Consider the following 24958-nt stretch of genomic DNA (forward strand, 5'->3'; position numbering starts at 1 on the left):
GGGGGATGCTGTACAATGAGAGAATTTTGGAGCACAGAATTTCTTTTTAATGGGAATACCCAACCGAGGTATCCTTATAGAATCTCCATGTAAGGATGGATGCCTGGAACACATTTCCATAAAACGAGGGCTCCTCCACAGAATTTCCACACACTGGAGCTTGTCCGCGTGATATTTCCATGTAATGAGGTATACCTCCAATGGAGCACATGTATGGAATTTTCATGTAAAGAGGCATGCTTATAAGTGGTTTCCATATAATATGGAAATTCTAGAGTTTCCATATAACTGGATTCACCCAAATGACTTCCACATAGGGAAGGGGAACTTGGAAGGGCTTTCTTAGAATGGGGCTGCCGCAGAAGGGCTCCTATACTACATTCCACCCACATGGCACTCCTACTGCACGGGGGCCCTCGCATCCACGGTGCGGACTGTGGGGTACAGGAAATCACCTCACGGCGCCGGTCACTGGGATCTCGCTGAAACAGCCACTTAACAGTGGCCTGGGGCGAGCGAGGCTGGCACTCGAGGAAGGCCGCGCTCCCTGCCACGCCGTACTGCACGGACTCCACGGCGTTCTTGTTGGCTGGAGAGAAGAGGGTGTGGCGTGAAAGCAGCATTGCCTCTGGGCAGACTGCAGGCCGCCAGGGGGCCGGGGCCGAGGGGCACGCACAGGGACACCCACGCGGGAAAAAGGCAGGGCTATACCATCGGGCATCCGCTCCTTCCTTGAGTGGGTGGCTAGGGACATCCCATCTCCCAAATCCCAAGCCCCCTCACCCCCCCCCCGGGTCATGTGAGAGTCCTTCCGGCGGGGGGGCCCTGGGAGCAGCTCCATGGGCTGCACAGGGCTCTACACCACGAGGAGCGCCCAGGGGGGAGGCACGGCACACTCACCGTTGGAGTTGAACCCGCGACACTGCCTGATGGGGTTCCCGTGCCGGACATCCTGCCGCCGGCTCCGCCTAGATGACGAGAGCTCCTGATCAAGTATTTTATTTTATTTTATTTTATTTTATTTTTATTTTTTTAAAGATTTTATTTATTTATTTGAGACAGAGAGAATGAGAGAGAGAGCACATGAGAAGGGGGAGGGTCAGAGGGAGAAGCAGGCTCCCCGCCGAGCAGGGAGCCCGATGCGGGATTCGATCCAGGGACTCCAGGATCATGACCTGAGCTGAAGGCAGTCGCTTAACCAACTGAGCCACCCAGGCGCCCTGATCAAGTATTTTCAAGGAAGCTTGCCCCCCCAGGTCCCTGTACCCCCCAAGACTCCAGGGAAGAGTCTCGTCCATTACCCCCAGGGAAATATCACATCGGCCACCGAACCCCCAGGACAGGCCCCTGGGTCTGCTGGCTAACATTCCAGGGGTCGGGGGTCCACACCTCTTGGAAGATGCCGTGTACCGGGAGCAGGCCTGGCCGTCCCAGGCACAGTAGGGGTCGCGGGCGAGGCAGCAGTCAGCACAGGCGGCCCCGTACGCCTGGCAGCGATGCAAGCTCAGGTGGGTGACGCCCACGGCCGACGCCACGTACAGTTGTTGCTGAGGGCAGGGGGAGGGGCTCGTCAGTTCCCTCCCCAGGGGCAGCCCCATCAGGGGCCAACTGGGCTCCTTCCCTTCCTGTTCCATGCCTCAGTTTCCCCATCCCTATGCCAAGGGCAAGACCCCAAGGGGGAACATCCTCCATCCCTACCCCCAGCCCACCTCACTAAAACTCACCCTCTTGGAAGAGATGGTCATGGTCTTAACAGGTGCTGGGTCCTGGAAGAAGACAGGGATTAGCTTGGGGACTGGGGATCCCCTCCCTGTCCTGATCTGGAGGTCTGAGGTAAGCAGCCAGTACTAAGGAGGGCCAGGGGGAGAACAGCACTGCGTGTCATACCCACCTTGAAGACCTCCACCTCCTCCAGCATGAGCTCCTCCATCTCCTGGTCATCCTTGGGCAGCACGATGACCTTCTGCACTGTCCCGCGGTCTGGAACGGGCCGGGCAGGGCCTCAGTGGGGCTGAGGACGCTGGGGAAGGGGTACCAGCCTCAGCCCCTTCCCCCACCAGGCCCCAAACCCCCAAGGGCAGTGGAGCAGAAGCTCTGTACCAAGGTTGAAGAATTTCCCCTGGATGAAGGGGCCCGGGATAAGGGGTGGGGGTGGTCATGGCTGGGGTCTGCCCCTCCCACCCCAGACCCTCAGTTTAGGCACTGCTGAGGATAGGATGCTGGAGGTATTCCTGTGTGGAGGGACTGGAGCTGTGGGGAGCACACGTGCGCACGTGCACACGAGAGCGTGTATGCCAGTATTTGGACCCGCGTGTCCTGCAGGTGTCTACCACCTGTTCCCTCTTTCCTGACCCTACATGGGTCCCCAGGTGCGCAGTGTCCCTGCTCTCCCAGCCCCCCGGGGGGGCTGGGGATGGTGATGGGGTTTCCCCACCCCTTGTCTCAGCTATCCTGGCTCCGAAGGTGAAGGTAGCAGAGTTGACCTCGGCAAGCCCGTAGCAGGGTAGGTCCCCACCCCCCGATCAGCACCCTCCACCCAACGGGCCCAGCATGGCAGGGTCTGGGAGCAGCAGTGGGTACCTGTGCCCAGGAAAAGCACCTCATAGCGCCCGTCGGCTGCATCCACCTGGTCCACGGCGACGGTGGTGAGCCTATAGGGAGCGCCCGTGCGGACGACCAGGGGCCGCCTCTGCAGAGGGTACACAGCCTGGTACATGAGCGGGTGGCTGCGCATGAAGTTAATCACTTCGTCAGGGTAGTCCTTGGTGGACTTCATGGATGGCGTGAAGGTTCCTCCAGGGCACTGCAGGCACGTGATGAGCGTCAGGCCCGGCTGGGGCTTGCTGAACCCCTCAACTTCAGGAGAGGCCTCTCCTTTGTCCATCCCTATCACATGTACCTGCTCTGCTCCTCGGAACCCCCATCCAGGCTTTTCCCCCTCACCCAACCTCTCTGCAGGCCCTGTTCCAGCCGAGGTCCCAAGCTCCTACACGGCCAAATTCCGCAGCCACCTCCCTGGCCTGTGCGCCATGACCATGTGGCAGCATTAGGCAGAGCTGACCCCTCCCTTCCCCTGTCCTCATCCCCCACCCTGTTGTCTCCTTCCTCCAGTCTGCCCCCCACACCCACCCACCCCTGCTCGAAGGTCTACGGCCCCAAGTTCCCTTAACACTCTGAGGGTGCTCTGCCCTTTCCTGGTGCTTTTCCCTCTGCCTGTCCTGCACCCCCGCCAGCCCAACTCTAGCCCATCCCTCCAGCCTCCACGTTCACCTTCGGGGGCAGACCTCCCTGGCCAAGGCTGAGACCAGCTCCCCCATTCCAGCCCTGACCACATGGAGCCAGAACAGATCACATGTTCTCCTGCTTAGACTCCTGCAGAGACCCACATCACACCAAGATCAAGTGAGTTGCCTCCTACCACCACGGGAGGTCCTGCAGGCCGCACTCTGCCAGCCCTCATCTCCCCGGCCACCATTAGCTAACTACACTGACGCCAACTTGCCCTCCAGATTTGTCTTGGCTCCCAGGCGGCACCCCCCTTCCACCCCAAGTGGCACCCGCCTCCGCGCAGCTTGCCACACCCGGCCACTATCTTTGTTCCAGGATCCTGGCTGGGCTCTTCACAGCCTGGTGCTGTGTAAACGGTGTTTCGTTTCATTTTGTTTTACTTATTTATTTTTTTAAGTATGCTCTATGCCCAATGTGGGGCTCGAACTCATGACCCCAAGATCAAGAGTTGCATGCTCTACCAACTGAGCCAGGCTGGCGCCCCTGTTTTGTTTTTTAATGTCAGCTTTATTTAAATGGATAAATGGTAGGTTTATTTGTGTGTTTGGTCCTCCTCCCCTACCTGGCTGTGAACTCTGTGGTGGTGGGGCCCACAGCTGCAAAGGGGCTAACCCAGAGCAGGCCTTATAAACAGAGGGGAAAGGGAAAGGTGGAATGATGGGGGTCCTCACCGTGCCGGGCCGTGGGTAGGGCATCTTCCCCGAGAAGGGCATCCACTGGTAGTTGGGGCCCTCTTTGTGGGCAAAGGGCCCGTTGAAGACCATGCGGATGTCAGCCATGGAGTAGACGCACACGGCTGAGCCTCGGAACACGGAGCTGCGGGCGGGGCAGGCTGCTGCTGCGGGCGGGGCAGACCCTCGGCCCAGGGCCCCTCCCCAGCCTGCCCCCACCCCACAGCCCGCCCCACCGGACTGGGGTCCTCCCCACGTCACAGCCCCCCAGTGCAGCCAAGCCCTGCCACCCCCAGCCCTGGCCCCAGCCTCACCCTGAGGAGGTAAAGACAGCGTAAATGACTGGGTTCCTCACATCCTGTGTCTGCTGAACAAACACGTCCTCTGGGGGCAGAGGGAGGAGACGCGGGGAGGGTGCATTAGCCAAGAGCCCTGGGAGCCCCACTCCTGGCCAGGGGGCCCCCCGGAGGTGCCCTGACCACCCCCCATCCAGCCCCCACCCCTCCCAGAGCAGCCGCAGGACCCAGCCTGCATGCCGGGTACTCACGGAGCTCGTCGAAGTGGGTCTCGATGCCATCCTCACTGGGCACGGAGCACACCAGCCGCGCCTTCAGGAACGTGCTCCACTTGTTGACCAGACAGCAGTGGCCGCCGTCATCATTCTGGGGACGGGGGGGGGCAGGGTCAGATCAGCTCTCACACCCAAGAGCCTGCCACACAGGCTGCCCGAGCCAGCGCGGGGTCTGGAGAGGGGCAGCCCGGGGCCCCGCCGGCGCGTACCAGGCAAATGCGCCCGATGCGGGCGTACACAGCGGGGCTCTGCGGCGCCTCCGCCGACCGCTCGCGGAAGAAGAAGTAGAGCTTGTCGTCGTTGCGCTCCGCGCTGTCGGGGATGAGCTCAGCGTGGATGAAGGAAGGGTCTGCAGGCGGGCAGGGGTCAGCTGCACAAGCACCTCCCCAACAGAGCCCCGGGCCGGGTACAGGAACGCCACCTCCCCCCCGCCGCCAGCCAGTCACAGGGCCAGACCCCCAGCGGGTGCCTCTGGAGGATCTGGCCGCATCCCAGACACGCTGCCCGCCGGGGGCCTCTCGGCCGCCCTCACCGTTCAGCCACCGGGAGTTGTACTGGTCCGTGCGCATGGCCGTCTGCTTTCCCAGCGTGCGGAAGATGGCTGCATCAGTGCCCATGAAGTCGATGTACACACCAGCATAGAGCTCCTCGTCTGCGGGCGGGCAGGCGGGTCACTCAGGGCACAGCCCAGCGACCTCCATCCAGGCCAGGGTCCTGTCTCCCCCTCCGACTCCCCAGGGCATGACTGTCTCACCAGTGGGCTGCTGGGAAATGCTGAAGAATTGGCTCTGGGAGGACTGGGATTAGCAGCAATTAGCTCTGATTAGTAGCGAGAGCCAATTTCTGTGGTATAAGTACCCCCACCGTGGCTGACTTCAAGCTCCTAACCCGGGGTCGCCGCAGGTGGAGCTGGGGAGAGCTGCCGACACCATCTTATGGTCTTTCTACCCCACAAATACAACACGTGTAAATAACCTCAAGAACAAAGATAGTAATAAAATGTGGTAAAATAGGAAGTAATGAGTTGTGAGTATTTTTACCTTTGTTTTGAAAGTAATTTATTGGTAAATTATATAACTTAGTGTTTAATAATAGCTGGCTCACAAAATACCTGAAAATTTGCAGAAAATTTAGCGACCACGCTGGCTCTAGCATACCACTCCGTGTCTTCCTTCTAGACGTGCCCAGGGCAGGCCCTGCCTTCCCCCATCAGACTCCCTGGTCGGGGAGCCACCATCAGGCTAGGACCTTTTCAGTCAGCAAGAGGTGGAGGATAACGTCCACCCCCTGCCCCGAGGCCTTTCCCAGGCCTGGAGGTGGCACAGTGCCCAGCAGTTGCTCTGAGGGGCAGACTGGGTTGGGCAGCCAGCAAATAGGCAGAGAACAGGGCCCAGAGTCGTGGTGGGCTCGCCCAACCTGCGGGTAGGGGCAGCAGCTGCTCCTGAGGCCCCAGGTACGACTCCTCCTCACAGAACATTCCCCCAACTCTCCTAGACACCAGGCCAGACCAGAAACAAACCCTGCCCCCCTAGTTGGTGAGAGGGCCAGGACTCTCCATCCATGCTTCCTTGTGGGCCTCTCCCAGCCTCCCAGACACACCAAGAACATGTATGGAACCACTCCCCTTCTGCAGCTTCCAGTATAGACCAAGTTCATCTTCCCTCTCATGTAGTCTGGGGCTGGCCTTTACACGGACCCTATTTCAGGGTAGGATCTGGCCCCCTTAGCATTCCATCCGAGGGGCTGGAGAGACCCTCACACCACTCGTCTCTGCCCCTCGGCTCACACTGGGGTCTGGTCCTTAGCCCTCCCCCCGCTGGGTGGGGCCCCAAGGGAGGGTTCAGGGATGGCGTGGTCACGGTCTCTGCCCCGGGGAAAGTGTTGGTGCCATTCCCCCTATTCCAGAGGCAGAGGCCACACACTTAGGCTGTAGAACCAGGATGGGGTAGAGGCACTCACTGATGAGGGCTGAGGCTGTGTCCAGCTTGGGGTCGTACGGACACTTGCCCTTCCCTGACTCGAGTCTCTCCGGCTCCAGGTAGAAGATGTAATCCTGCAGGGCAGAGGGGAGCTCAGCATCGTCCAAGCTGGTCCCACAGCCAGGAAGGGTAAGGGTCATCAGGCCCCCAGGGTGACAGCAAGCCCCCTGGAGACAGCCTGAAGCCACATCCCTTCAGTCCCCAGATATCCTTGGGTTTTAGCTCTGTCCAGCCAGGTCTCCCAACCCAGGTCTCCCAGGGCCACGACGCACATTCCCAGGGAGGTGATTCCTGGTCCCAGGTATCAGATAAGACCTGAGAACCAGGGGCTGAACCCCACCCCCCCCCCACGCCAACTGGTTCAGGGAGACTCTGGTCAGGGCCCCTCAGGCCACAGAGGCACAACTCTTTGAGCTGTGGCCTCCTGTCCTGGGCCAAGACGGGGCTGCCAACTTGACCAGGGCAGGAGGTACTGGCCAAGGGTGTTGCCAAGTCCCACCAGGCCAGAGGGCCCTGAGGGTACTGTGTGCCCAGGCTTTATGTCCTACCTGTGGTCCTCAGGACAGGCTAAATAGGCCACGGCCTTTCCCCTGCCCCTCAGCAGAGACCCCGGTTCCCCATGTCTCCCAGTGAATCAGGAGTTGAGCAGTTCAGCCCAGACCACAGGGATTCACAAAGCCCTCCGTGCCTCCCAGCCCAGCCCTGAAGATGCTAGCAGAAAGGCTGATGAAGGCACTGGGACCAGGATGAGCTCATGGGGAGAAGGAAAGGAAAAGAGAGAGGCACAGAGGCGGGAAGGAGGTGGCGGCAGGTGGCAGGGATGGTGATGGGAAGGTGTACACAGGCCCACGTCCAGTTACACTCTGCACACGGGACTTCCGCACACACGGGGCTGCACACACAGCTTGGCACACAGCACTGTCAGCACGTGGAACCCGCCGTTCACACCCTGGGCACACATGCAGTCGGAGCCGTCCCACGTTTCAGCACTCCCTGTCACAGACACACATGCTCACGTGACCACTTGCTCTAGCACTCACCGGCAGCCCCTGCTCCCCTGCCCGCCCCTGCCCAGCCCCAGCCTCCCCCCCGCAAACCCCCTGCCCCAGTCCCGGAGCATGACTAGGGGCGGACAGCTCTGCCCCTTCGGCCCCAGGGGAGCAGAGTCCCCAGCATGTGAGTGTGCGGGACACCTGTGTCTGCCCATGACCCATGGAGGCCTGGGGCACGGACAGGCGAGAGTAATATGTCAGGCCGCATACATGTGCCATGTATGGACTCTGGATGCTAAGGTGTGCGTTGGAGAGCACACGTGCCCACGTGAATGTTGGTATAGGCTCATGCATGTCAACACACGTGTTCTGAGGGCTGAGGCTCCGCTGTCCCCAGGCTGCCTTTGCACCTGGTGGCTTCATGATCTCTTGCCTACAGGGACTCACTGAGGCTGACACAAAGCCAGCTGGGAATGCCTTCGGAGCCTGAGGGCACTGCGGGGGAAGGGGCGGGATGGGGGCCCAGAGTTGAGGGAAGACCCTCGGGAGGCTCGCGTGGGCTGCGGGTCCCTGGCTGGGAGGCCAGGCCCGCGGGGAGTTCAGTTCAGAGGCCGTGCTGCCTGGCAAGGGCCTGGAGGGCTGCGTCCCACCTGGCGTGGGGCTGTGGGCGTCGGGCGGAGGGCACCATCCGTGGCTCTGCTGCCTCGGCCTCTGACCACCTGCATCTGGGTCCAGGGCGTGGCCTGAGAAGACGAGGAACAGGGATTAGAGCCGGGGGTGGCAGGGGCTGGGGGAGCGGGCTCGGGCTGCCGGCCCCTCACACCACACACGCCAGGAGCACACGTGAGCCCCCGGAGCACACACACACAGCTCGGCGCGCGCCCGCACACACGCGTCCCTGAGTCCACTCACTCTCACGCGTGTCCTACAAGGTCACACCAGCTCACGCGCATGCCCACATGGAAATGAGAAAGGGCGGAAGCGGGCGGGGAGGGACAGAGCTGGGGAAGGGGCCGCTCCCCCCCCACCCCCGGGGCCATGTGGCAGAAGTGGACCCAGGCGTCCAGCCTCCTGACGCTGAGGGCCCTGCCAGGCCCTCTGGCTTGGTGGCAGGGGCACGGTCCACGGGCACGGCCGGGAGCGCTTACTACGTGCCAGGCACAGTGCTAATTGGGAGCGGCACACCGACCTGTGAGAGAGGCATCTATTAGCCCCATCTTCAGCTGAGGGAATGAAAGGAGTCACTCACCCAAGGTCACGGGGCTGGGAAGTGGCAGGGCTGGGGCTCAAGTTCATCGTCCCATCAGAGCCCTGGCGTGTGGCTACTAATGGGGCAGCACGGGGCCGGGGCGGGCACGGCTTACCTGGGCACGGCGGCCGCGGTTTACGTAGGTACACATGGGGTTGTAGGCGCCGGTCCCACACACGTACAGGTGTGTTCGGTTCCAGGGCTGGATGAGCCTGACGAAGTTCCCGCACTCACCCTGGGGCCGGAGGGAAAGCCAAGGAGGTGCCCCGCTGCCTGCCTGAGGCCCCCTGCCCCCACACCGCCCCCATCCCACCCGGAGGCCCCCCTGCACTCACATTGCCATCCTTGCCTGAGAGTACGCACTCCTCAATGCGCTGTGGGGAGGCTGCCCAGTGGATCTGCCGGAGATGGGGGTCAGAGGGGGCGGCCTGCTAGACAGGGCTTCCAGCCCTGGGGCCCCATGCCCCTCATCCCTCCGGCCCCACACCCGGCTGGCCCTTACAATGAGGGGCTCACGGTTGATGTCATGCAGGTCCAGGGACAGCACATAGTCCTTGCTGCCCACGTACATGCGGTCGTGGTCCTCGTCTTTGAGCAGGATCCGGTAGTCAGTTGTGTTGAGCAGGAAGTTGAAGAAGTGGGCAGTGCCTGTGGCCTTAAGCTCTGTGGGCGGAGGGCAGGGCAGCAGTTAGGATCCTTGGAGACCGTCCAGACATGCTCCCTTTCACACATCATCTTAAACCCCCAGCTTCCCCCCCACCCCACCCCCGGCCCGGGGCCTACTTAGCTCCCTCTCTAGTCCCTGAGATGCTGGGAGGAGAAAGTGGGACGGGTGGGCAGGCCAGGGAAGGGACCACACCCAAAGCTAAAGGCCTGATTCATCAGCAGCCCCAGCCAGTCTCTGGGTCCCAATGAAAGGGCAGTGGGTGCGGGGCAGGGAGCATGATGGCATCAAAGAGTCTTTGCTCCAGTGGGGGTTAATGCTCCCACGCTCGGGGTGGGGCCTGCTTCCCACAGGGGCCTAAAAGGGTTAATGAGCAGGAGGGTGGGGGACAGGTGCATCCAGGACAGCCTGCACGGAGCCGGGATGCTCTGTCCTCACCCCAGCTGCCCATCAGACAGGGCGAAGCTGGCTCACAGCATGGTCCCCGCCTCGTCTGAAGCTGGTTAGCCAGGACACTGGACAGCCCTGCTGGAGACCTTGGGCTTCCCCCAGGTCCCACTGGGGTGCTAAATGTAGAGTTCTCAGGCCACTTTGAACCAGTCAGGAACAATCTTTCCCAGGAAAGAAGCCCTCCCCCTCGTGCTACGGTGTCCCACGGCTGGGGGGCAGGGTCCGGTGGAGTCCTTAGCTTCCCTTCTGCATGAGTCTGACGGCCCTGGCCCTCCCACCCCCAGATAGCTGGGGGAAAGTCCGCCTTCCTGGGGATGAAGGACAGGAAGGAACTTGGCCAGTGACAGGCCAATGACAAATACAGGACTCCAGAAAACTTGGGAACTTTCCTCTGGGAGGGGGGACAGCCAAGGGGTCTACTTGGCAAGCCCCTCCTCTGCCCACCCCCAGCTACATTTAGCTCAGCAGGAGAGGGAAGATTGTAATGAAGGTGACGGATATTCACCAGCACGGGAGGCTGGGGATGGCGGCACACGGAAGAGCACACAAACGTATGCACACGGCTGGCGTCAGATGAGGCACTCACGAAGGCCATGATACGTATCCCATCTCCCCTATCCCATCTCCCCGGCCCGTAGCTGGGAACCCATTTCCCAGGTGGGGCAGTCAGGAGGGAGGCCTGGAGAGGGAGAACAGCTGGGATGGCATGCCCTAGATGCAGCCTGAAGGTAGGACCAGCAGGTGGCCCCATCCCATCAGTCAAGTCAAGGTCGACCTTGACTCAGACAGCTGTCTCTGACCTGCCTGGCTGACCCTGACCCCGGCTGTGTGCTAGGGACCCTGGAGCAGAGCTGGAGGGCCTGTGCCCGAGAGCAGCTTTGGATGGGAGCTCTGGGATGTGCTAAGATGGGTGTGGGAGGTGGGCTGGGAGCCAGGAGACTCCCACGGCAGACCCAGAGCCTACATCTGAGGGGCTGCGGGACAACCAAAGGCCTTGCCCTGCCCAGCCCTCTGTGGCAACGAGAGAATACAGGTGATGACCTTGGCCAACCGCTGGGACGCAGGGACGCCAAGGGATCAAAGGGCCGATCCCTGCCTGGCTACCGTTTCGCCCGCCTGTCCAGCGGTGCCTCTGAAGTCCTGGGCAGGGCAGCCTGGGCACCTGTCCTGCACCTGTTGTTAGGCCACTTGGAGTCCCCCGCCCGGCCACCCAGCCATAGTGACAACAGGAAAGTAAACAGTCCCCCACCCCCAGGGCCAGGAAGCAGCCAGAGAGGAAGTGGGGCTGCCAGCGGAGCCCCCCCAGGCTGGGACAACCCGCCAGGGGTTATTTATACCTTGGCTGGGGGCATGGCCTTGGGTTGTACCCTTACCCGTCCTACTGGGTTAGGAGGCATTTGGGGGGCAATGGAGGGGAGGGCGGCAGAGGCTCAAGTGGGTACCTTCGAACACAGGCACCTGGGGTCGAGGAAAGCTCCAAACATCTAGCCCTGGGGACACAAACAGTCATAATCCCTACCACCCATCCCTGCCCAGTCTTGGGCCTCTGTAATCTGGCCCCTCCCCCTCTGCAAGAATCAGTGCCCAAGCCCCAAGTCCAAGTCCCCCTGGAGCTCAGAGCCCCAGCACTCCAGGCTCCATCCCCCTTTGTGGGAAAGGCAGGGGAGAGACTCATTCAGCAGAACCACATGGGGAGCAAGGAGACTAGCCTTGATCAGACATCCTACCTCCTAAACCTGCACTCCCTGCTCCCTAACCCCTGGGTGGAAGTGGGCATGGAGGGAGCCTCCCACTTACTCATCAAGCACCTATTATGTGGAAAAGCTTAAGCTCACAACATTCAATTTACAGATGAGGACATCAAGGCACAGAGAAGGGAAGGAACGGGCCCAAGAGCATGGGGGCAGGATTCCCACCCAGGTTGGTGGCCTTTGGGGCTGAAGGAGAGGCAGGCCCAGGCAAAGCCAGTCCTGGAGGTGGAGACTGCCCACTGGGAGGGCGAGGGCCTGAAGGTGACCCCCCGTCCATTGACAGGGCACATGACTCAGGACCCTCGGGACCCCTCCCAGTGGCTATAGGATATGGCGTCAATGGCTCTGTTGTCACAGGACATGATGCTTTTGTCACTGTGGAAACTTTGAGGGGGAGTCCCCATGAGGCCATGTGGGGTAGGAAAGGGGTGGGACCAAGGGTCAGGAGTCTCTGGCTCTGGCGCGGGCTTCATGACCCCAATCAGGGCACTCTAGACCTATCTAGTCTATTTTCCTATCTAGACCATCTCTTGAGCCCTCCTAGTACCAACATCCAATGTGATCCTCGAAGGTGAGGGTCCTGCTCTGAACTCAGCGGAGTACTCCTTGGGACATCCCCTTATCCTCCTGCATGGGCTGTCTCTGCCTTGGTGGGGAGAGGAGAATGGATGGGGTTCCAAGTTCTTTCCCCATGCAAGCTGGCTCTCAGATGTCACCATCTCTTGGAGGACATCCATCCTCAGTCCCATTCTCCCTATACCACTTCCTAGTGCTGGGCTACAGAGCAGAGAGGGTAATGGGGCAGGAAGGGGCTTCCTGTTGACTCAGCCCAACCCTCCCCTAACTCCAACTTGTCTCTACCCCATCCCCAACTCACAGGAGCAGAGCTAAATCCTGAATCATCCATCCAAACCCAGTTTACAGAAAGGGAAACAGGTGGAGAAGGATGGCTTTTCCAGGGTCCCAGAGTGAACTGGGTGTGTAGGGCTCTGGACTTAGCAACCCATGGCTGGAGGGCTCCTCTCACTCATGTCAGATTGTAGGAAAGAATTAAAACAAGAGGCCCCATGACAGCCCTGTACCCCAACTCCAGACAGGAAGACTAAGATCCAGGGGAGAGTGGTGCTCACCTCAAGTCACAGGGTGAGGAGTGAAACTGGTATCCTGCCTGCCCCCCGCCTCACTCTGCCATAGGGCAAAGGAGCCAGAGGCCTTCATTCCTCCAAGAAGCCTGGGTCAGGGCAGGAAGCGGTCAAGTAGTCCTGGGTTTCCTGCTCTGACACCTGCAGGGTCCGCAGGGCTAGATGCTCCTGGCCCTCAGCCCCGCTAAGCAGCAGAGACTTGGGCCAAGGGGGCATCCGTGAGTGGGGGGATTTGACATGGGCCTGGCCTGGCCATGTCCTCAGACCCATCCTCTCCTCCTCTCCGCTCCACCGCTCCACGTGTCCCAGGCCCAGCTCTGACATTGGCAGTGTCGCCCCTCCCCCATCCCCATGGCAGTACTGAGGGGGCGGGGGCTGGGGCACAATCAAAGGTTCTGTGGATATCAGAACTCAAGTCTGGATAAGCTTTGACCTTGGGGAGAGAGGATGGTGTGCGTGGTAATGCCTCCTGGGAAGGGCTCCCCACCCCCATACCCTCACCCAGGCTGGGCACACGTTGGGTGGGGTGACATCCGGGAAGGCTTTTCCCGTCATCGGGAAGGAAGAGCCTTTTCTGGCATCAGACACCTCATTTCCGCCGCCGTTCCCAGCCTCTAGAACTTCCCCGTGGCCATTAGACGCTCAGGGTCGTGGCCCAGAATGGCCTGGCAAAGGTCCAGAGGCAGGAACATTCTCAGTGCCCAGGGGTTTGGTCTTGGGGGTCTCTGTGTCCTCCCCTCGGGGAAGCAGCCGGGGCCTTACTTTACGGAGGTAGTGGGTGTGGACAGCACCGAGGAGGTGTGTCCGCAGCCCTCACCCCAGACCCCAAGTGGGCGGCCCTGACCCCTGCTGCCGACCCCTACTGCCCGTCTCTAGGACACCGGCTCTGTGGCCAGTGAAGCAGGGGCTGCTGTCAAAAGGGGGTCTCGGAGCCGAGGTGGGCACCCCGCCCCCTTGGTTACAGCCCACAAAGCAGCAGGTCCTGACTGACAGTCACCTCCCCTGGTTGTGCTTGGGTACTGGGGAGTGATAGACGCGTCCCTACAGCCCAGCCCTGACCTCTGACCTCATGTAGGCTAGTGCAGCCCTAATCCCTGAGCTGAAGAGAAATGAGGCTGGGGGTGAGAGGTGGGGTTGCTGGCCAGGGTCTCTGTCAGTGCTCTCTCCTCCTGCCTTCCAGGGGCGGGGGCGGAACTGAGGTGGACAAGGAGGGGGCAGCAGTGGCTGCAACAGGAGTGACAGGGCCTAGACAGTCCTCACTGGACGCCCCCAGGGACTCCGGGGGGGGCTTCAGGCCCTTATCACTCCCCGAAAGCTGTGAGGGGCCCCAGAGGAAGGCCTGGGGGCTGGGCTGTCCCCCTGGCTCCTGGCCTAATCCTCTTTTAATGAGCGGCCAGCCGGAAGGCCTCAGCCCCTGGCCACAGCCTTACAACCCTGGGAGCCCCAGCCAGGCTGAGCTGGGGGCAGGGCAGCCCCTGAAGCCTCTGCGGGCACCTTTCCCCCAATTCCGCTCAGCACACCCACCTGATTCACATCCCAATGCTGAGACCCCAGCACTGGCCAGGCCAGCCCCCGGCCCCAGCATCTGCAGGGATATACCAGGGTGACATCTGTCTTGTGCTCCCATGGACTCCCCTGGGCATTTCCCATTTGTTCAGGGCCAGGTCCCACATGGACCCAGGCAGGGGAGGCTGTCACTGCTGATCAGAGGCTTTGCTTTCTCAGTCCCTTTTCTATCCCAGAAATGTTCTGGATGGGAATCCCTAGAAACCAGACCCAGAGTTTTGCCTGAGGCTTAAGCTGTCTCCTCCCTAGGGGGGTAGGCTCCAGTTCCTCTGGCCCCAAGCCCCTCAATATCTGTCCCCTCCAATCCCATTCCCGGGCCAGGCTTTCCGGATTGGAGACCCAGAAGATCCCCAGGAGCCATCCACATTCGCCCTCCTCCCCCCCAGGCAGGTGAGCCAGGTCGGTGCCAACAAAACCAATTACAGCCGCTCTCACCCAATTAGCAACTAATTATGGCCTCGTAGTCCATTCAACATAATTAACATGTAAATGACTCGGCGTGTTTATATTCAATAACCGCTCTGATTGAATTTAATTTAAAAGTCTGAACTGGGGACCCAGTTACCGTATTCCACCATCTAGAGCAGCCACTTCCTGGGAATGTCGGCTCCTCCAGGGGCGAGGGACACAAGGCCAGGGGGAGGGTGCAGGGGCAGGTGCTGTGACATGGCCCAGCGCGGGGTGAGGAGGGCAGGGATGGGTGCAGTCCCTCCATCCCTGACGTGCTATCCCAGCGGTGTGGGAAAGTGGTGAAGTCTGAAGAGCCCCAGTGGGACCCTCAAGTTGGGAAATCCTCTGGAACTAGGGGCCCCTTCTTAAGGGCTACTGTAAACATCCCAGCTGTTCAGTAAACACCAAGCCAGAGCAGAGCTGGAGCCACCCAGCTGGGCTAAAGCTCCGCTGCAGCCTTCCCTCCCATTTTGCGGGCTGGGGCTGGGGGCTGGGGGCTTCAGGCTGGGGCTGAGGCCTAGGGGCTGGGGGCTGAGGCCTAGGAGCTGGGGGCTGGGGGCTGCAGGCTGGGGGCTGAGGCCTGGGGGCTGCAGGCTGGGGGTTGGGGGCTGAGGCCTGGGGGCTGGGGGCTGTGGGCTGCAGGCTGGGGGTTGGGGGTTGGGGGCTGTGGGCTGCGGGCTGAGGCCTGGGGGCTGGGGGCTGAGGCCTAGGAGCTGGGGGCTGGGGGGCTGCAGGCTGGGGGCTGCAGGCTGGGGGTTGGGGGCTGGGGGCTAGGGGCTGAGGCCTGGGGGCTGGGGGCTGCAGGCTGGGGGTTGGGGGTTGTGGGTGGGGGGCTGCGGGCTGGGGACTGGGGGCCAGGAGCTGAGGCCTAAGGCCTGAGGCCCAGCCATGCTGTTCCCACGCCCGTTCCGCCCCAGTGCCCGCCTGCTCCGCCCAGGAGAGGACAGGCTGGGGGCACAGCTCATCCTGACCCAGGAGAAGCCAGGAGGGAAGGGGCAACAGAGTCTCCCTGGCACACATACCAGCCAGAAACCCGAGATTCTACACCTCTCTCGCACAAGGATGTCCAGTGATTTTCAAGCACTCTGCCCCAGTGGGTAGGGGGCTCTCCGACCTAGTGCCTCCAGTGTTCCCTGCTCACTCCCCAGGGCTCCCTGGCGCCTGATCATTCTAGGTCTGGGCCGGTGACTCAGGAGGCTGGGAGGTCCTCCATGGATCCTTCACGGCCCGCACAGCTGCCTATGAGGACACTTTTGGGCCTTCACCAGCCAGGCAAAGCTCAGAGCTCTTGCCCAAGGACATAGTGCAGGGGGAAAGCTGGCCTGGAGGGGCAGGGTAGCCCCTGGGCCTGGGGCAGGAGGTGGTGGCCTGGGCCAGGCAAGCAGCTTGGGGTACATTCCAGGCAAGGAATGTACCCCAAGAAGGGTAAAGGGGGTGGGAAGACAGTTGGCCCTGAGGGCAGGGTTGCACTGATCCATTTCTCAGGTGGGGAAAGTGGATCCAGCTTCCAGTTCCATAGGCCTCGGGGACCCACCCCGCCTCCCACATTCCAGACCCAGCCCGGAAACCCCTCACTCCTTCCCCCACCACCTCCTCCTCCCCGTGACTGCAAAAGACAACAAACTCTGCATGGCTCATTTACTCTGATAAATCAACCAGACGGACAGGCCAGGACAGGACTGACAGGCTGGTGGGTGTCGAGACCCTCCCCCTGCCCTGCACCCGGCCCCCATCTCTGCTGCCCTCCTTGGACTCCTGGGGTCCCAGCAGCCCTTCACATCGCCCACCCAGAGATTCCCAGGATGTCCCAGACAGTCTTAGTCCCCTCCCCAACATTCGGATGGGGAAACTGAGGCATCGAACAGACAGATGTGTATTCAGGGTCAGCCTTGGCTGATGCAGTAAGACAGAGTCGGGAGGTCAAGCAGGACTCAGCCAGTCACCCGTCTAGGAAGGCAGCGAGTTCTCCACACAGGCCTGGTGCTGGGACACGAGGGTGTCTCGGTGCAGGCAGCAGCCCTGGACAGAGGCCCCCTGGGGTGCCGCAGGAGCCCACAGGCCTCCCCCCGCCCCGAGTTCCAGCTGTAGGGTCTCACCCCCAGGGGCCCACCCTGCTGGCTGAGCAGCAGGCACACAGGCAGGGGACTCTGCCCGGGGAGGGAAATGAGAGCATCAGCACCGAGCCCTAAGTGGAAAGAAACATGGCTCTTGGCTGGGTGCAGGGACCTCAGAGGAAAGAGCGTGTCCGGGTAGGAAGCCAAGGAGGGGTCAGGGTGGGGATGGGAGGGGGTGGAGGCAAGGGGGGATGAGGGGGAGGAAGGAAGGAAGAAGAGTGGGGGCGGGGGGGTCTGGAGCTGATCCCTGACCCCTGGAGGGGCAGTTGCTTTGGGGCTGTCCCTGCCCGGCAGAGGGGTAGCCGAGCGGTAGCAGACAGCCCCACTTTCCAGCAGCCCCAGCGAGAAGGCCACGAGTCGGCCTAGCTGAGGCCCCCTCCCTCACAGACAGCCGCCGCCACCCAGGCCCATTCTTCGCTGGGCCAGGACCAGTGGTCAGCGTCTGGAGCCTAGGAGGCCTCCACCCTCTCCCTGAGACTGCTCAGCAGCCTGGGGTATGTTGGGGGGGCAGGGGTTGGTGGCTGCAGGCCTGCCAAGCTCAGGCACCCACGTGAGCTGAGCTTTGGATTCAGACTGGAGCCTTCTGGCATCCAGGCCTCTGGCAAAAGCCCTCTTGCTATTTCTAAGAAAAATGCAGCAGGAATCTTCTCTGCTTCTCCAAAACTCCAAGGGCTCCCTTGAGACAGGGCTCAGACTCCCAGGACAGCACCAGGCCAGGCTGGGAAACCTTGTTCTCAGCCCAGTGATGCAAATGCCCAAGTGAGCAACCCACGTCTGGTCGCCCCTAGCACAAGCCGCAGGGGCCGGGCCAGCGCTCAAGGAGGGGTCGCTGCGGCTGCTCACGGGCCCCCATCAGAGTGGGCAGCTCATCTGGGCGGGGGGAGCTCCCTCCAAGGCATCCCCTCCCCAATGCGTCTGTCTCACTGGAGTTTCCTCACAGTATGTACTTGGTGCCTCTGTCAAGAGGAACAAAGAGCTTAAAAACCCCAGGGAGCAAGTGCAAAGGCTCCATCCAGGATCCTGCCCTCTCCCCAGGTGTCTTGCCATACGCACCTCGCTGTTCCCGCTCTTCCCTCCCACGGTCTCCCTTCCCCTGTTTGAGATGCAGCCTCCTCCAGGAAGCCAGACTGGATGCCCACGGTAGGGGCACCCTATCTCCACGTGACCCCACTCCTGGCACAGGGCTCAGGGTACCTCCTGCAGTCCTTTCCAAACACCGTCACCTTCACCAAAGGTTAGAAATGTGGGGGGGGGGGTTGAGGCAGTGCAGGACTCCTTGGGCCTCCCCCAGGACCCGCCCTTGCCCCTCTGCCACCCTCAGGGTGGCTCCTAGTTCCTGAGACTTCCTTCCCCGGGGCTGGAACTGCACTCGAAGAGTTGATCCTCCCGTAGCACAGTGAGCTCAGCCCCATTGTCATGCCCATTTTACAGAAGGGACACAGGAAGGTTCACTGCTCAAGATCTACACCGTGGCCGGGATGCCAGCCTGAGCCCTCAGGATGTCGCTCCCACTGGGCCACTGCTGTCCCCACCTTACACGGCACGGGGGTGGGGTGGGGGGGACCAGGTCCTAGAGAGGCTATGCCGCCCGCCCGAGGTCACACAGCTCACAAGGGCAGAATGGAGGTTTGTCTGCCTTCAGGGACAGCCCTTTCAAAGAGCACCACCACCACCTGCGCATTCTCCCGAATTTAAGTCCTGGGGGAGGAGCAGGAGGTCTCCCAGGGATCAGGGGCCAAGTACCCACAGCTCTGAAGACACCGTCTGCCCCCGCCCGCCCCCGGAGGGGTCACAGGGTTGGAGGCGCACACACCCAGGTGCAGACAGCCAGGAGCCCACTCCGAGGCTGCTGCCTCCCAAGCCACGGGGTGAAAGATACCTTTACGGGCTGGGATGAGATTTTTATCTTGGCGGTTTCTCTTTAAATTCTTTACGATTACGAAGCAGCGGGGGCTGCCAAGGAACATGATTTACTCCTTGAGCATGCACCAGCTCCTCGCTCAGTGCCAAGGGAAGCTGGAGCCAGGGAGGGAGGGGCGGGCGTCATGCCAGGGAACCAGAGACAAGGCCTATGCTGCTGAGGCCCAGCTAGCGGCAGGCCCATCTGAGGCTCGGCTGGACCTGGAAGGACCACGGCTGAAGGCCCCCAGCCCTGACCTGGCTGACGGGGGCTGGGCCTCAGGCAGGTTCTCGGCAAGTACAGGACCTGCTCCACTCTCTCCGAGTGCCAACTGCTGGCCGGCTGAGGGGCAGCCAGCCAGCCTCCAGAACCTCCCAACTCACCGAAGTGGCCACTTCCAAGTCCCTTCTCAGGAGTAAGGCAGTCCCCATTTCCTGGAAAACTGAGATCCCAAATGCAGGAATCTGGGCTCAAGTTCATGCTTTGGGTCTTCCTACCTTCCTCCTCCTGGCTCATCTGGAATACTGGCCCTCCCCAGTTTGCTAGCTCCAAATCCCACTGTAGCTATCAGAAACACCTCACCTTGACCGAGCTCCCTGGTGCCCCCTCTGGCCTCCAGGCTTCTGGGCTTCCCCACACCTACCTCCTCGTCCTCCTTATTCTGAATCTCCTAGCCGCAGTGTCTGCCCTCCCCCCCCAAATGGCTGGCCAGGGAGCCCCTGAGGGGGGGCAAGGGCGGGTCCTCACCCCACCCCCACCATGCAGTCAGGCCTGGGGGTGGGGCAATGCTCCATCAAGGCTAAAGGCACCTCCACCTCAACCCATATTCACCCACTCTTCATCCCCCTTGGGTGAAGTAAATGGGCCATGACCTCTCCTAACCTCCAATGTCGTCACTTCCTAACAAGGAGGCCTGGCCACTCTGGCTCTCTGATGTCACATGTGGATGACGTAAGTAGTGGCACTATCCTGGGCCATTAGCCCCAGAGGCGCGGAGGCTGGGCTGAGGCGGGTGGGCAAGCAGTGACCAGCACCTACCCCCCTATTCGCCCTCTACCTGCAGAGTGTTCTTCCACACAGAGCAAGCCAGTTACGCCTAGAGTTAGAGAAGATCCAAATCTCAGGGCCACTCTGGACACAGGAGCCCTTTCCTCTCCAGGGCCTTGGCTTTCCTTCTCCAAAAGGAGAGAGCTTCCTGGGGGACTCTGATCAGTGGAGGACTGGGGTGATGGAGGGTTGGATTTACAGGAACAAGCAAACCCAGGTGCTGCTGCTTCCACAAGCAGAGGGCACGAGAAGCCCACCCAGGGCAACCTCAGCCCTCTCCTTAGGAAATGAGGCTGGGAAGGCTAAGGCCAGCACTGTAGGATCCTGGAACCCTGTCGAGAGCTGTGCCTGCTTCCCTCACCCCAACCTTTGCTCTCTCAGTCCTGGGACAGGCTCAGACATCAGGCAGAGCCAGGCTCCAGCTTCATCCTGCTCCTGAGTGACGGGAAGCCTCACAGGAAACCCAGGGAGAATCCCTCAGGCCTTGGAGAGAACACCACGTGGTTAGCATCATGGGTACCTACTGTTATTTCTATTACTTTCATCCTTCCCGGCTCTTCCGCCCCATCTCCCTACTGCGTGCCTCAGTTTCCCCAGTAGCCCAGCCACCTCGTGTCATCACAGGACCTCTTTCCCCCACTAAACACCTCTTGGCCCCACGTCCTTACTGAAGCCAGCCCAGGCGGCAGGCAGCGGCTTACTGTGGACGTGGCTTCCTGGGATAAAGTAAACATTCCCCAAGCTGAACAAAGGACCTGGCAGGGAGCTCACACCACCTCGCTGCAGAGGGAGGTGGTGCCCCCTGGCTTGGGTCATCTCAGGACGGGGGAAGGGAGAGCTTTTTCTCCCAGGCTTGGCCAGGGACTCTGGGGTTAAGGGAATTCCAGGCCAGGGTGGGTGGAGGAAAGGGTCCTACTGCCCAGGCTCTCTGGTCCCAAGCATGAGCTCTCAGGGAACACCTCACCTTTCCTGGAAATCCTCCCCACGTGACCTCTCACTTCTACCTGGCTTTGGCTGTGCTGCTCATGGAAGCTCAGGAGATGGGCCCTAGGAGCACCCTCCACCCCGCCTCCCCCCGCTCCGACCTGGACTCTAACTGAACTCTGGGCCCCTGCTCCCTTACACCTTTTCGGCTCTAGGCCTGGCTGGGGTACCCAGGCGGACGCACTGGCAGCAAGCCCAAGCCTGGACCAGTTCCTGCCTTTGTTCCTTTAGCTGCCCTAGGCTGAGTCCTGGGGCCTGGTATGCAAGCTGCTATATCCAGGCAAAGCACAGACAGAGAAACTGAGGCAAAGAGCAAGAGTGACTACCAGTGCTTCTAAGGACAACCGTCTCTGTGCCCCTCCCGTGTACCCGGGAGAAGAAGCTCCCACCCCTTTCCCAGTCCCTGGCCTGGCTGTGAAATCCCAGTTTCTACGGATGTTGGTACCATTCTCACTCCACAAATGCTTGGTGAGGACCTACTCCTCACTGAGCCTTACTCTGTGTACATGACGAGTCTGAGACCCTCCAGCATGGGGGGATGCACAGGGCCCGGTGCACCGTCAGTGCCGGGCTCCCACGTGCTACTGAGCAACTGGGTGCCCATTATCTTTTCAGCCAGTCTGACTGTGAGCACCCCATCTTGGTCGCTGCAGACTCCCTGATACTCAGCACGGGGCCTGGCACAAAGTAGGGACTCAAGCATCTGCTAAATTAAGTGACATGTAAGCATACAACTAGGCCACAGGATCAGCGGGGAACGGGAAAGGTCATGCAGAGCAGGGAAGCATGTGTGTACGAGGGCACGGAGGCCTGGGACAGGGTGGCCCCCGGCATCCCACGGTCCCACCCCACCCCAGGCTGCCACGGCGGTCAGCACCATAGGATGGCTGCCAGCAAGCTGGGCTTTTAGTCACTGCGGGTGTCAGCTTCAGAGCTAATTGAGAAGGAATCGACCTGACTGGTGTGGGCGTCAGCGAGGCCAGGACACCAGGGTTCTATTTCTGGCCTCGCCTCTGCCTCCCGCCTGACCTTGGCCCTACCCTTGCCTGAGCCTCAGTTTCTCTCTCTGGAAAACAGGAATGAAAGTCGTTGGCCCTTTGTCTCTGGAGGTCTGAGAAGGTTTAAAAGGCGCATACCGAGGACCTCCCTATGTCTTATCCTGCCTGCTTCCCCTCATGGGTCTCCAGGGTGATGGCAAAAATAACACCCAGAGTGGATGTCTGGGTTCTAGGGTCCCAGGGACGTGGAGACAAGCCCCTATTCCCTTCCCCTGTTGGGGGAGGGGAAGCTCTGCTCCCCCTGCTGTCACCCTGGGCTGGGAAGGGGGTGGGGAGGCAGGCCCCTTCAAGACTTATTAATCTGCTCTGAGGAAATCCACTGGGGAAGGGTGGAGTTATCAGCAGAATAAACTTCTCCCCTTCCGAGGCCTGGGGGTGAGGGGTGCTCTTACAACCAAACCCATCACACTTCCGCCCATTCCTCAGGCCCCACATTGGACTCCTTCCGGGCACATCGTCCGAAATTCACTCCCCACTCCCCCCATCAACTCACAGGGTGGGATGAGGACAGAGGGAGGAGCTCTGCTGGGGACATGGGGACAAGGGGATATGGGAACATGGTGAGGTGGAGGCTGGACCTCAGCCAAACCTGAGGAAGGAAAAGTCAGCCCAGCCTTTCACCCCAATATGTGTGCCCGGAAATCTGGCCAGCCAGGGCTGAGTCGGCCCCACCCAGGGCAGGCGGCTGGACAAAGTGACCTTGGGCCAGAGAACTCAGCAGTGACCCCAGGTCCCAGCATCCCCCTTCCGCAGGCAAGGGGGCAGGCTGGGGGGAGAACCTTCCGATCATACACACCTTTGAGGAAGTGGCTAGTGAGTGAGCCATCTGGACCCCTGAGTGTGCCATGTGTATTCACCTGCCAGTGGGCGAGGTACAAAGGTGATGGAGCTGGGGGACCTGTCTCTCACTCTCCAGACCCCAACCCGTCACTAAAGCCTTCCAGTGACTCCCAGAGCAAAGTGCTCATTGGGGAGCTCAGGAGCTCAGACGTGTCACATAGCACGCGCTGTGCCTGAACTCGCCAGGTGGCCCACGCTCCGGTCACAGCCCACAGCACCCTCCCTGCTTCCTGGGACCCCCTCCCACCTGGACACCTACCCCTCAGCAGAGCAGCTCCCTGCTCCTCCGGCTTCCTGCGGCCTCAGTTTGGGCCTGACCGCCTGACCCTCTGCCTCAGGGCCCACCCAGGGCAGGACCAGATGCAGAACAGCGGCGAGGAAGGGCTTCCACAAACACAAGTTTGGAAGTAGTGGCATCTCTCTCTCCCCAGTTATCTCTCACACAGAGGGAGGTGCTTTGCAGACCCGAGACCCCACTTTCTGCCTCGAGAAGGGGCCCAGACTCAGGAGACTTCCCGGAAATGTCCACGTGGCCCATTCTCTAGTCTTTCCCAGCAAGTTACCGCCAGCCCGCTTCTCCCCACCCACATACCCAGGGCAACCCATGTGGCTGCACAAAGTGTCTCTTTCCGCCCTGCCTCTTCCTGTCGCCTCTGCAGCGGGCCAAGTGCTGTGGACAGAAGATGATGCTGGAGGCCAGCAAGGCAGTCTCTTACCTTTGAATGAGAGCCGGACCCGGGGCGTGGCCGGGAGGTGGTCCTGGGTGGGGGTGGCTGGCCAGGCCCAAGTCAGTAGGGAAGCCCAGAGGAGGAGACCAGCGACAGGCATTGTGGGAGGGGCCTAGGGCCCAGGAAGCTGGCTGGGCTATCTGGACACCTGGGAAGGAGGAATCAGTATCAGAATATGTGAGGCAGATGGGGGAGTCCTGCCCTACCAACTCTCCTTGCCCACATCCTCAGCTTGGGGCCATGAATGCCCCAGTGTGCAAACCTTATATACTCTCTGGTCCCTGCCTTTGTCTGGGAAGGCGTAGCCAATGGGCCTGAAGACCGAGCAACCAGGTGCAGCATGGGGTCACCAGAGCTAATAGGGGCCACTGGAGATTCAAACAATGCCCCACTCTCCAGCATCTTGAATTCCATTCACAGGGTCCTGCTCAAACAGGTCATCCTACAGCTCCCTCCAGTCCCCAGCAGGCTCTCTCCCTTGTGCCCACCCCCAACCAAACGGACTGCTCCTTCCCTCGCCCACCTCCAGAAATGGGGGAAGAGACGGAGCCAGTCCTGCCTGCCCCAGCCAAACCTCTCCTCCCGATACAAGGGAACCTCGACCTGGTTCTTGGGGTAGGGGGCATGGGAGAGAGAGGAGGCTAAGTGAGACACACATAGACAGCCTAAAATGGAAGAGACAGCAGCCAGAAAAGGAGAGGCAAAGAATAGCAGGGTCTACTTTTACTGAAATCACAGCAGGAGGGATCCAGGTCAGATGTAGGGAAGGACTTCCTGCCAGGTAAAGTTCCAGCTCCGCCTCTAGAGGGCACAGAAAGGGGAGCTAGGATAGCCAGCAGGCCTGGGGCAGGGTGTGAGCCAACCTCAGTGTCCCCAGCAGAACCCCCAGCAGGTCCAAGTTTTGAGACTATGTTTTTCAAATATTGTCTCCCCAGGCAGGCTGGCGTTGGGTAAACGCAGCCCAGCACCAGTTGTCGGAACATATTGCTCCCTCCCGGCAAACACCAGCGCCAGCTCCCGGCCCCCCCATACACTGGGGGTGGGGGCACGGAGAATGACGGTGTGGGCCCCGTCCTCCAGATCTGCCCTACTCCCCTTTCCCATGGGAAGCAGGACCCTAGGCCCGTTTCTAGGACCCCGGAGTTGGGGTGAGACGCCTGTCGGCCTGCTGATCCCCCGCACCGGCTGACATATGCTGAGGCAAGGCCCCGGCTCCGCATCTGTCAGGCCCCACTCAACAGACCCAGGGGCCCTCCCTCGACCCACGTCTGTCCTGTCCCCTGGAGCCCTAGCCTTTCCTGCCCCGGGCAAACCACTGGTGGCTCTTCGGACAGGAAGTGCGGCTTCAGGCCTCCTGGCCCATTCCCCAGGTGGTGCCCTCTGTGGGAATCCCCCCTCACGTTAACTTCAAGATCCCCCATTCCAGATGCTCCCTCCTGGGGAGGCTGGTGGAGGGAGCGGAGAACCAGAACCAGCCCCTCCCCCAGGCTGTTGGGGCACCAAGCTGGTGCTGA

General features: G+C 61.0%; 1 protein-coding gene across 3 annotated transcripts in view; it reads right to left on the reverse strand.

Moving 5' to 3' along the window:
- SEMA3F (semaphorin 3F) overlaps window positions 1-24958 on the reverse strand; it is a 29610-nt gene that overhangs the window by 1540 nt on the left and 3112 nt on the right. Inside the window, exons 2-18 of one of the 3 annotated variants that reach the window (XM_036091970.2) lie at window positions 23433-23592; window positions 9253-9413; window positions 9086-9148; window positions 8866-8985; window positions 8152-8244; window positions 6490-6583; window positions 5063-5182; window positions 4740-4879; window positions 4507-4621; window positions 4274-4343; window positions 3960-4104; window positions 2581-2803; window positions 1892-1980; window positions 1725-1766; window positions 1390-1547; window positions 901-968; window positions 456-589 (exon numbers count right to left, since the gene is read on the reverse strand). In XM_036091970.2, coding sequence (XP_035947863.1) covers window positions 456-589; window positions 901-968; window positions 1390-1547; window positions 1725-1766; window positions 1892-1980; window positions 2581-2803; window positions 3960-4104; window positions 4274-4343; window positions 4507-4621; window positions 4740-4879; window positions 5063-5182; window positions 6490-6583; window positions 8152-8244; window positions 8866-8985; window positions 9086-9148; window positions 9253-9413; window positions 23433-23544 — 1947 coding nt within the window. In that variant the 5' untranslated portion in view covers window positions 23545-23592. Of the gene's footprint in view, window positions 1-455; window positions 590-900; window positions 969-1389; window positions 1548-1724; window positions 1767-1891; window positions 1981-2580; window positions 2804-3959; window positions 4105-4273; window positions 4344-4506; window positions 4622-4739; window positions 4880-5062; window positions 5183-6489; window positions 6584-8151; window positions 8245-8865; window positions 8986-9085; window positions 9149-9252; window positions 9414-23432; window positions 23593-24958 lie in introns of those variants that run through there. The other 2 variants (XM_036091971.2, XM_036091972.2) reach the window with 2 other exon arrangements.

The sequence above is a fragment of the Halichoerus grypus genome, chromosome 1 (genome assembly GCF_964656455.1).
Source record: "Halichoerus grypus chromosome 1, mHalGry1.hap1.1, whole genome shotgun sequence".
In the NCBI taxonomy this organism is placed as follows: Eukaryota; Metazoa; Chordata; class Mammalia; order Carnivora; family Phocidae; genus Halichoerus; species Halichoerus grypus.